We start from the raw sequence: 13,137 nt of genomic DNA, 5'->3' as shown, positions 1-13,137 counted from the left end.
GTTCGTTTCCTGTTAGCAAGATTTACATAATAATCAAAGGAAACACGAAATGTAAAGGTTTTAGCTTCGAAAGATCGAGAGCCGAGAGGGAAAGGGAGAAGAAAAGGTTAAGCTCACGGCTCCCCAATATCGAGCCGAGGAAGAAAGAGGAAAATGACGAAGTGAAGGAGGAGAGACAATTTGAGATCCGAGCGAAGCGCATGGGAAGATATAATAGAGTAAGAGAAAAAGCAGGAAAAATGGTGGAAATTGGGTAGCCTTTTTTTCCCCCCGTCTTTTACCCTGTTTCAACTGAAAGCAGCGAAAATGACGCTCATGATCATGAACGACCTTTTTTAACAGTATAGAATTCAAATTGATAAATATATTTTAAATTTAAAACATTAATAAATGATATTATGAATTCAAATTTTAAGAAGTTTAAAAAATAAAAAAAATGAGAAAATTTATTAAGATAAAAATAATTTTTTGAGATTTTAAAGTTTGAAAATTTTATTTCATGATTTAATTTTAAAATTGATTCTTTATTTTTTAAAATTTAAAATATTTATCATTTCATATTTTTTTAATTTTTGAATTATAAAATTAAATTAATATTTAATTTAAAATATAATATAGATTTTGATAACTAATAATTATTTTAAATATATTTATTTAATTTAATTGATAAGTAATATAAAATAAAAATTATTTTACGTGTCAAATTTCTTATATATCAAATAAATAAATTATTCATTTAAGAATTCATGTAAATAAATTTTATTAAATAATCATATATTTTATAATATAATATTATATATAATTTGGCAGTATAAAATTCACTACAAACTAATATTCTAAGGATCCATATGAATAAACAATGAAATTAATTTTGATGAGATTAAAAAAAATAATAAAAATTATTATAATTGTAATTGAAAAAAAATTATTATAACAACAATTAAAAAAATTTAATAAAAAATTTATACTAAATAAATTTCATTAAAATTGATATTTAAATTCAACTGATAATAATAAGAGTTTAACTGCTCTTCACCGGAGGTGCAGTTGCACCCAAGCCCCCACTAAATCATTTTATTCAACCAAACAGAAACAGTCGATCAGTTCTTAAAAGAAGCAAATGCAACAATCAAGCAACTTCTATGAGGTTTGGTATAGTTTTCATCAATCACGGGAGACAACAACCAACTGTTTCCCAACATTGCGACCAGTGAATAGGCCAACGAGAGCAGCTGGAGCACCCTCGAGGCCTTCGGCTATATCTTCAACGTATGTTATCTTCCCTTCTTTGATGTGAGGTATAACCATTTCTAGAAACTTGGGATAGAGATGAAAGAAATCATTAACCAAAAACCCTTCAATGCGAACCCGTTTAAACACAACAGGCACCAAGTTGTGCACTCCTTCAGGATGGTCTAGGTTGTACTGTGAGATCATTCCACATGCAGCAATGCGACCATGGTTCCTCATGTTTAGCAGCACTGAGTCCAGCATCTTTCCCCCAACGTTTTCGAAGTAAATATCAATGCCTTCAGGAAAGTACCTGGAAAAAACACAGCATTGGGACAATATATGACATCTGAATACAAAATAGTATCTTGGCTCCTTTAAAAAAAAAAAAAAAGCAGACCAAACAGATTATTAAGTGGACTGTTATTACTAGTGTATAATGAACTTTCAGACCTGAAAATCAACTCTTTAATGTATGTATACCATAATAAATGGACTGGTCCAATGGCCGGATCAGTGGTCAGCCGATTGGACCACCGGGGCAGTCTGTGATTAATAACTATTGCTAAAATCCTTGTATAGATTATTGTATGATATTAGCTAAATTATTCAAAATTATAAGTAAAATATCTTTATACTACTGACCTTTTCAAAGCAGCATTCAAGTCTGGCTCTTCCTTATAGTTGAAAGCAGCATCAAACCCAAACTTATTCTTCAGTAACTCAACCTTTTATTGCAGAAATAACAACGATAATCAGATAGAAAGGGGGAAAAAAAGGAGAAATGGCAATGAAGAATTGGGCTTCTAAAAGTTAACATGTAGCACCAGAAAGTTTGTGGCCGTTGAATTTTAAGTTCAACAGCTTATTTACTTGTGCAGGTTTGTCACACTTCCCTTGGTGGTCAAAGAATAAAATGATTGGATGGAGGAAAGTTTCAAGAGTAATGCTTACTGCTAGATCTAATCAGATTATGAAGCTACTGGATACAGAAAAGTGTGATAAAGAGGCCACATCATCATAATACTCACTTTCTTGTTGCTTCCAGCACTTCCAACAACATAGCAGCCTAACAGTTTTGCAAACTGCCCAACAAGCTGCCCAACTGCTCCAGATGCAGCTGATACATAGACGTACTCTCCTTTCTTAGGGGAGCATACCTCATAAAAACCAGCATAAGCAGTCATACCAGGCATACCTATAATGACAAATTGAAGAACAATTAGATGAGCATAAGGCCACCTCAGGAAACAGAGAATGACTATCAAGGCTTCTGAATGTAACATATATTATGTAGTCAACTCTCGTCATAACAGAATAACAGATGGAGAGAAATAATAAATTGGGTGGCAATTTACGTGGCTTATCAACCATACATGCTTTGCTTGCACTTGTACACAAATGCAGACATTATTTCAGACTGAACTAAATCTGAATTACCAAACGAAGGACGTACCAGGATTGTAAGGGCAACAAACTACCTGACTCGAATCTCAATATTGTGAAGTTACTCAGGTTTTTATGTTCTTGGACAAAAAGTGATTTTTAATGTTGCTATCCCTCTCACAGCATGGCTACACTATAACTAACATTTTTTGAGTGACAACAAACAGTTGGTGCAAATTGCTTAGGATATGAGTCATGATTGTTCATTGATTTAGTACTTTTAGTCTCCAAGCTTAATGCAGTGGCTACATATCTGATAAGTGCCCTAGAAAGTGGCATTCTTTTTTCAATAGGTTTGATGTCTTTGCTAAAAGTAGCTTTAACGCTTATGATGCATACAATAGAGCCATGCATACAATCTGATAACGCTTATGATGCATACAACAGCGTATCAGGTCAGTATGTTAGGTTGTCGTGTTCCCCACTGCTCAAATGTCATCCCAGCACAATACTGTTCAAAATTTTTATAGCAAAATCCTTTCCAAAAGTATTCTGCAAAGCTAGATAGCTCCAAGATTAAAAAAATAAATAAAAGCTGGAGGGGGGGATTGGGGGAAGTGGGGAACACGACAACCTAACATAATGACCTGATACGCTGTTTGCAAGTCCATTACATCATGAAAATTGTCTGGCTCAAAGATGTCTTTTATTTTTATTTTTTTTTGGTTATGGGCTCAAAGATGTCAAATCTAAGGATAAACTGAAAGCTATTATTTATTAATTTTTGTGCTTATACAAGACTGAAAGAACAATGTTAATTTTTATTATGAATTATCTAAGTAGGTTTTTTTTTCTCTATAATGAGCCAGCAAAAAAGGTTTCTTTTGATGCTATCCACACGATTTTTGAGATTGATCCCATGACCTTCATCTTTGATGCCAGAAAATGTACAACACCAAAACCAATAAAGCTAATTTGGCTTTTGGCAAGGTCATATTTTGAAAAAAAAAATTTATAAGTGTTAAAATTTAAATTTAAATTAATTAGACGTCATTTTTTAAAGATCGTTTCATGAATTAGTTAAGATAACATCTACGTTCATATAAATTGATTTTTTAAATGCATTGAACAAGCATAATTCATTTAAATAATGCAAATAATTAACCAATATGATATAACAAAAAAGAGGGAAAATTTGTTTTCTCAGCAGTAAAAAGTATTTTCATCTTGATAAATTCCAAATAAACTTACCAAGAAGTCCAGTATAGTAGGTAAGAGGCACATCCATGTGTTGAATTTTGAAAAAATGATCTGGTGCTGTTATGAGACTATACTCTTCCCAACCAGTTATCCCCCAAACGAAATCGCCCTTTTCGTAATCTGGATGTGTAGAATCCAGAACTTTGGCCACTCCAAAACCACTTAGAGGCTGTGCAATTTCAACATTTAAAGGTCAACCGAGAAATAATTCCAAATACAAATAGAATCTGAAAACTACATTTGTCCTGAACTCAATTTCAATTGCAGCTTTTGTAGTAGCACTGTCCTAATTTATGCTACATTTGAATCTTGAACATATGACACAGTTTAGTAATTCACCGTTGTAGGAAGACAGCTACAGTTCATCTATATAAACTATCATCTTTAATTTGAACCATATACATGAAATATGATATATTCTTCACTGTTCAGAACATAATCAGAAAGAATCCAATTCACAAGACAACAATAATGCTAATTTTCCTGTCATTGTTCATAATTTACGCTCACTTTAATGAATCTCTGATCTGTAACTCTATACTTTAACTTAGCCTTATTGTCATTAAAATTCACATTGACCAAGAATTACCAGACAAGTCAACAAAATCTGCAACTCTGCATGTAAAGATCACTGAGTGAAGGAAAAAAAAGACAAAATTCTTCAATATAGAGTAGTTGATTAAAAAAATGCAAATGGGAGTTTCGATTGTCTAACTCACCAAGCCAGGCTCGAAAGAAGGCATATATAATGTTTCAAGGTTCGTCATGCGGCCTCTCATATAAGGATCACAAGACAAGTAGAGATTCTTGAGTAAAATTGCATCTTTAGTACCCTCTGGCACCTTCAGTTGAATACTACTTTCTATTACTTCCATGTCTGATTCTTTGGGCAGACCACTCACATAATTCTTGAATATCACCTGTTTGTTGCTTACAGCCATTCTTAGGAGATAGGAGGCGAAATGAAGGCTGAAGCAAGTAAGCAGGAAAGAGGCCCAAGATTAATCAAGAATTCAAAAAGAAGAAGAACTAGAAGTGTGCTATAATGATTTGTGTATTATAACGAGACTCAAAAGGTTCTTTATATAAAGATAAAATGTTACAAAATAAAAGATATAATTAATAAAAATAATAATTAAATTAATTTTTATAACCAATTATCTAATATTTTTTAAATTAATTTTAAATTAATTTAAAATATTATTAAAATATTACTACAATAATATCTAATCTGTCACGTTGTTTTTAAGGAAAAATATCACTGCCAGTTGTATATGCTTAACCACAGTGACAGCGAGTTATTTTTAAGGAAAAAAATCGTTGACAGTGAGAGGCTGACTTTCCATATTGGTTTGTACGGGTGACTTTGGTACTGTGGCTTTCCATATTGGCTCGTCTGGGTGATTTGTTTTCGAGGAAAAGAATCGTTGACAGTGACTGACTGACTTTCCTTATTTGCTGTTATGGCGACTTTACAGGTGACCTTCTATATTGGTTCGTCCAGTGACAGGCTGACTTTCCATATTAATTTTAAATTGATTTTACGTTTCGTTAATTTGCTCTAGGATTAAAAATACATTTTGAAATTATTTTTTAAAAATATTGATAAACTATAATTTGTAATATTCATAATTTCATTTTCATTGCATTTTTTAAAATGTTTTTCGGAGGAATTAAAATAAAAAATAAGATTATAGTAATTGATATTTGGATTTCAAACTTATTTTATATAAATATATAAATGTTAAAGTTTTTGATAAAAATAAAAAATATCTTATATGGATGGCTTAAAATATTAACATGTGAATGGTCTTAAAAATCAGTAAGTGATATCTAATAAATACATTTTATTTTATTTAATACATTTTTAATTTTAAAAATAATTAAAAAAATTAAATTGATTATATTTTTATTTTTATTTTTAATCTTAAATTACTCTCAATTCAATTCATATTAAAAGTATTAAAATTTAAATTTTTTTTAATTTAACAAATTAAATCAATCAATATATAATTAATAAATTAATAAATACTACAATTACATTATAAAATAGTTGATTTTTTAATTAATTATTTAATACATTTATATTTGATTAAATATAGTATCTATTTGAGTAATTGATATATTTCTTGTGTAAATATATAAAGCAAATATATCAAATTAGTTCTTTATAATTAAATTAATGGAATACAATAGTATATTAATTTATATTTGATTGATACATTTGTATTTCATTAAATATGATTTTATTTAATTTCATTTGATAAAATATTAGTGAACGTTGATTTCATTTATTTTCATTTGTAACGTTTTATAATTTTATTAGTTGATATTAATGCACGTTGATTTAATTAAAATTTAATTTGTTTTATTATCATTATTAAATATAATAAATTTAATTTGTTTTATTGTTTTAAATTAAAAGATCTCTAAATGTTAATGGTAGAATAAAATATTTCAATATTAATAAACTTGGATAGTCCAGAATGGCAAGTGTTGATACGTTTTAATTGCTTAACCTATGTCACTTTTGGGTTAGCAGTTCTTGGTGAGTTAACCACATTGTTTTATCTATTTACTAATTATTTAGGTCTTTGGTTTTTTGCTATTTGTTGATTGGGTTTTTATACATTAGCCTATTTACAAGTGTTGATGGAGCTTTTTTCTTTGCATGTGTTGATAGAGATCTTTCTAAGAAATTACATTGCATGTGTTGATAGAGATCTTTCTAAGAAATTACATACTTACACATTCAACATTTGCCAATGTTTCAGGTTGCAAACCGGCAAGGTATCTATCTTGCTAACTGTTTTAACCACATGGAAGAGTGTGAAAAGAATCTTAAAGGTCTTCTTAGGTTTAAGGGAACAAGTAGCCATCAATTCCATCCCTTTATGTAACAAATTGGACTTATACTCCATTTGTGCACATTCTTTCTTCTCCATGTTTTTTTAGTGCTGTTTTCCAATTTATGGTTTTTAGAAAATAAGAATACAAGTCTACAACCTAGTTACATCTTTCACAATACATGGTTGTAATTCAATTCAAAAATAGATGGCATAATCTACGAATAGGTATAGCATATTACCTGTTTAAAAGCATACTTGGATATGAGATCATTCAATCTTAATGGCTTGGGGAAAAGATCAATATACCTCGTATATAATGTTGTATTTCAACCATGGAAAATTATACCTTTATTATAAATATTGATGATCTTTTATAGGTACAGCCAATTGGGACAATTTGCTCATTTAGGAGGGGAACAAATAGCTGCACAACTTTTTAGTGATTAGGTTTCTATTGGACATAGCTCACAGTGGCTTTGGTATTCTATCTATGCAAGGTATTAATTGGATTCTATTTCGAGTTTTTTGCTTCTATAAACTTAAATAATTTTTTTTTTTAAAAATTGAATTGGTGAGTACGAGCATATCATCAAAATTTATGAAAGATTTAAGACACCAATCTAAAATTTATTCATGTTCTTTAACCCAGCAAACAAGTAAGCTTGCGCCCAAAGGCATTTATGGTCTTGGATTAGATAAGACGTTTTATTTTTTGGAGGGATACTAGTGGAATTTAAGGCAAGTAACGGGTTTCTGGGTATTAGAGTTACCATTTATTGGAATTGCTACATAAACATTATAGGGTCTACATATTCAAGTGTTGTAGAAAAAATTTGTTGTTTCTTACACATTACCAATTCATTCATTTAATAATCATGTCATCTTGTAGGGCTTTTGACCCATTGGAAATGTTTTCACTTGCGAAAACTGATGAATCAATTGATTTCATCTTAGATTTATGTTAGAAAATTCTCTTGGTTTATTGGGTATTATATATATGGTTTACATATTGGTCATTTGAATTAGTTACACAAGGTTATTATTTATGATTTTTTTTTCATGTTATTGTTTTATATAATAATGAAAAAATGATCAAAAAAATGAAACAAAAAACATTTTTTATAAGGAATCTTTTAAAGCTTAAATTAGGTTTACATTACTGCTTTAAGGTTTTTCTCCTTTCACTATTTTCTTTTATTTTATTCTTTCTATATTTGCTTACTCTTTTATGTGTAATTCATGTTCCATTGTTGTGATCCTTTTTTTTTAGACTGGTTTTCTTATTTGTCCATTTTAATAAGTTATTTTTCCTAACAATGCAGATTAGCAACCATGAGTTTTCAAATCTTATTTGAGCTGTCACCAATTAGACAAAATTAAATCGTCAAAATCAACATTGCATGTATATAGGATTTTGTGAATCTAAGATTAAGTAAATAATTAGCCTTGATTTTGTTGCCACTAATGATAAGGTAAACTTATTTTTTTCAATACATATTCTATTTTTTTTAAATCAATAATTTATTAATTTGATTAGAATATATTTTTTTTTCATGATTTGTGTATGTGTCCAAGCCTAAGGTTTTCACTTAATTGAAAACCATAATTATATAAAGCTTCTTAGCAATGCCAAGAATAATTTAAATACAACATTCAAGGTGAGTATTCTATTCTTTTATTAACTAAAAATCATGATCTGTGTTGTCTATCTCGATGGTCGTAAATAAATATAAATAGTAACAAATGATAATTACTCTCTGAACATGTGTGAAAGTGCATAAAGCCTTTCTATAGCATGCTTAAATTTTTTGTTTACCATTTAAAGGTTGCAGCTTTTCTAAATGTTGGCTGTAACTCGAATGCTTTGTAAGGCTTGGACCTACTCTTGAAAAGTAGGATGATAATCTTTTTGGATGGAAGTTGTTAGATATTTATGAGGTTTATTGTCATGTTTTATAGGGAAACTTACTTTTGTTAAATGCAAACCTGTGGTTATGCAATTTTAATACTTTTCAATGTATTGAACACTATTTGTTATGTTGTGGCAATGTTATTAATAACTTGAATCTATTGTAGGATGTTGAAGGTATAATGTTTACTTCGGTTGAAGTTGCTGAAGCCTAAGATTATTTGAGTGATGATAAAAAAATTATCAATTTTTATGTAGTAAAACTTTTTTCTTAATAATCACAATTAGTTGTAGGTTCAATGAAATGTTTAAGAAATTGCATATTTATGCTCTACATTTCTCTTTTCATTTTCGATTTCTCAAAGGTTAACTCTACTTGATGGAAAGTCAAAGTTTGCCTTACTAACTATGGCATCTTATAAAAAAAGAGGTTGGTAGGTTAAGTTATGCACACCTGTGGTTATGCAACTTTAGTGCTTTTTAATGTATTAAACACTATTGTTATGTTGTGACAATATTATTAATAACTTGAATCTATTGTAAAATGTTAAGGGTATAATGTTTACTTCAGTTGAAGTTGCTGAGGCCTGAGATTATTTGAGTGATGATAAAAAAATCATCAATTTTTATGTAGTAAATTTTTTCTCTTAATAATCACAATCAGTTGTAGTTTCAATGAAATGTTTAAAAAATTGCATATTTATGCTCTACATTTCTCATTTCATTTTTTATTTTTCAAAGGTTAACTGTACTTGATGAAAAGCCAAGGTTTGCCTTACCAATTATGGCATTTTACAAAAAATAGGTTGGTAGGTTAAGTTATGCACACCTTCAATTTTTTTTTTGTGTAAATATATGTTTATTGCAACAATTTCATTATGATTGTTGAAAATTTGAAGTGAAAATATTTATCTCAATATTAGACATTATTTTTTGCCTATTACGTTTTTAATTTTTTTTATGTTATGTTAATTATAGTTTCACAAACTTGTAATGAGTTAAGACACAACAAAATTTGTTTCAAGAAACAAGTATACCTATGCAATTAGTAGTCTAGCCATATGTACTTTGAGTGTGGTCAATTCTTAATTCTAGAATGTGTGGTATAGTAATTTTTTTTTTTTTGTAATTTTCTTATATCAACTTCATTGAAATGAAATAAAAACTTAAATAGGACCAATCAAATAAGTAAAATTTCATCTATTTTTTATAATGATAATGAGTAGTTTGTTGTTTTAGAAAAAAAATCTTAACATTTTGGTATTTATATTATGAATATAGTTGTATGTTTTCTCTTCGACACAGTATGTTTATTAGCTAATAATTAGTATATTTGATTAAAATGAGAACTGTGATATACATTTAAATATAGTGCATTGGATTAAAATGTGAAATGTAATATACATTCAAATATATTCTTAAAGAGTTTTAAATTATTTAAGTTTGAGTTAAATTGGGGCATAACAATTTTAGAAAAAATAGATTTATAAGATTAGCAAGAACTCAATTCACTTGTTTAAAGTTTTATAAAGCCTTTGTTTTTGTCTATCATAGAATATTTTTAAAGCAATCGGGTTTTAAATTAATATATATTTCTTTATTTGAATTATTAGGTATATTTTTTTATGTTGAATGTTGAGTACAAATAGGGTTATTCTTAATGTTTATGACAAACAAAAAATCTTCAATAAATAATTTTAACTCATCATCAATAATTTCAACTAATGAAAATATTCAAAATATAAATAGTTACACAATTCTTTTTTTTTATATGTTGTTCAATATTTAAATTATTAATACACAATTTTATTTTATTTTTACAATTAAATGACAATTATATAACTTTATTTTACTTCTTCTGTAAACCTGGGGCTCGAAACTTAATGTATAATAATTATTGATCCTGAGCTATGAAATTAAGATCAACTCCTAATTGGCAAAGAAGGGATATTCCAATTTGCAAGTTCATTGTTGAATTTAAAAGTTTTCCAAGTTTATTGATTTAAACAAAGTAATCAATAGTAAATAAGCCTTTGACATTTTGGATAATAAGCAATTAACTGCAACTACTTGTTTTCCAATGTTGGGGCCACTGAAGAGGCTAACTAGTGCAGTTAAAGCATTTGCAAAACCATCGGCTATGTCTTTAACATATAACTTTTCCTTCTCTAGTTATTGACAATATTATTTTGAGGTATTTTAGGTATAGGTGATAGCAATCAATGATCATGTATCATTGCATTGTACTTGTTTCATCACAATCGATGTTAAATTGTATACCTCTTCAGGCTATTCAAGGTTGTATTGAGAGATCATCTCATATAGTACAATGTAAGCATACACTCAAGTTGAATAGAACAACATCTAGAATCTTTCCTCTTATGTTGTTAAAGTAAATGTCGATGCCTTTAGGGAAGAACTGCCTTGACAATAATGAATTGCCATTACATTTCAAAATCAAATAGTCAAGAAAAAGCTTTTCATCACTTACACAGTTTGAGTTTAGCTGTTCATTTCATCAAATACTCCTTCAAATTTCAAGGTCAAATTTATCTAAGGTTTCACAATTATTTGCACATAAGATTAACTAGATGATCAAGTCAATATAGTTTTTAACTTGATCTTAAAAAATGATCAAGTTAATTATTTTTACTATATAACTCAAGCATATAATTTTTTAGAAAGTGAAAGGACGAATGAAGTAGTTTTACTCTTTCAATTTTTAGGGTTTATCCTAAATGATGAATAACCCAAATTTTAGCCCTAATTCATCCTTTTTGTCAATAAAAAGGAGAAAAACTCAATAACCTTATCTTTCAATCACTAGGTATTGCTATGTTTATCATTAGGTGATAAGGGAAGAACAATTATAGAAACTGTCTTTTTGTGGTGTTGTGAATGATTTGGATTTTAGAATATGATTTTATTGTGATTGACTTTGGTCAAAACAATATTTTCTTTTTCTTTTGATAGCAACAAAATTAGAATTTTTGTTTCTTGCATTAATGCACATAATCCAAATGACTTTGTTTAGGAGTATAATTAGTTGTTTATATTATTCAACGTTTCTTATGGATTTATTATATGCTATAGGGTAAACCCGTGCTACGTTATAGGGAGTCTATGTACGTTCATTCCTAATATATTGATCCTAGCAAATATAGCAATTTGAAGGTAACTTGTAAATTAAAGTTCAAGTTATAAAAAAAAATTCGTAAGAAATTTAGAATGATTGATAAAGTATATGAGAAGTGAAAATTGAAAAAAGGAACATGATTCCACGTTTTGGCTTGAATTTTTATTAACATATTGAGATTAAGTACAAAGAATTTAAAGTTCAAATTGGTCTCTAAACCTTAATATGGTGCATTAAGTCACACCTTTATGCTCTACATCTAGGCAAAGCTTAAAATTTTAAAAAAATCTACAGTACATTTAATTTGCCACACTGATTTATATTTAAAGCATCGAAAAATACAACGAAATAAATTTCATACTTCAATTTGAATTTTCATTATCGCTGAGATTAACTACAAATAATTGAGAGTTCATATGAGTCTTTAAAACATAATACTATATACTAAGTCACACTATTATGTCTACATCTTGAAAGCATGAAATTTTAGAAAAATCTACAATTAATTTGCTAAAATGATTTATATCTCAAACATTATCAAATGTCAAATGGAAAGAAATAAATGACATGATTTTTATGGATAATTGATTGAAAAGTATATAATGTGTCAATGAATTTGTACTTAGAAAGGATAATGAATGCATATTTCATCTTAAATGCAATATAATGAGTCATTCTTCAATTTAATTGATACAAATCACCAAGTTAGGATTCCCCCCACCTTTTTTTAAATAGAAGTAACAATATAATATTAGTTTAACTATCTATTTCATTTTTTTGATACAAAAATAACATTTTAAAGTTTTCAATTTGCAAGGCTAATCATAAATTTTAGATTAAAGCACAATATCTTTTGTGGATTGAATGACTTTTAGTTGAATCTCAATTGATAGCCCCCAACCCACGTGATAGAACCAACTATTTTTAGAACAATATCAACATTAATAGACTTTTTTAAAATAATCTTGTTAATAGAAGTTGTGACTAGCAAAAGAGGCTTTGTTGTGCTATCATCATTTGAACAATGCTAATTTAAAAACAAATAAATAACACATCTTTAGTCATACAAAAAGGTTTCATATTTATAGTTCCCAAAATGTAAAAAAAAAAAATTTGTAAAGATAGTACCTTTAAAAAGATAATCTTAGCTAAGGCATCAAAGTCTTCAAGTAACTTTTCAATTCTAACTTCATTCCAATGATCCTTGCATTATTCTCTCAAAATATAATCTAGTGAGAAGTTATAAAGGATGTTGGTCCTATTTTGAAAGGGAGTTTTGGCGAACAACTCACTTTGAGGTGCGTCTTTTAATGGGTTAAGGAGTCTCTCAAATATTTGAAAACTTGCCTTTTATAAAGCATTAGTTA

At 28.4% G+C, this 13,137-nt stretch overlaps 1 protein-coding gene across 1 annotated transcript; it reads right to left on the bottom strand.

Moving 5' to 3' along the window:
- Positions 1-1,007: 1,007 nt before the first annotated feature.
- LOC111287633 (2-alkenal reductase (NADP(+)-dependent)-like) lies at positions 1,008-4,870 on the bottom strand. Its single transcript, XM_022878299.2, has 5 exons — positions 4,596-4,870; positions 3,868-4,045; positions 2,262-2,428; positions 1,876-1,958; positions 1,008-1,543 (listed from the first exon to the last, which is right to left on the bottom strand). Exons 1-5 carry the CDS (start codon positions 4,815-4,817, stop codon positions 1,165-1,167), a joined length of 1,029 nt encoding a protein of 342 aa, XP_022734034.1. The 5' UTR covers positions 4,818-4,870; the 3' UTR covers positions 1,008-1,164.
- Between the last annotated feature and the right edge of the window lie 8,267 nt (positions 4,871-13,137).

The sequence above is a fragment of the Durio zibethinus genome, chromosome 4 (assembly GCF_047325235.1).
Source record: "Durio zibethinus cultivar Kanyao isolate XHJ-2024 chromosome 4, ASM4732523v1, whole genome shotgun sequence".
NCBI classification, from domain to species: Eukaryota; Viridiplantae; Streptophyta; class Magnoliopsida; order Malvales; family Malvaceae; genus Durio; species Durio zibethinus.
This window is presented reverse-complemented; position numbering and strand designations above follow the sequence as displayed.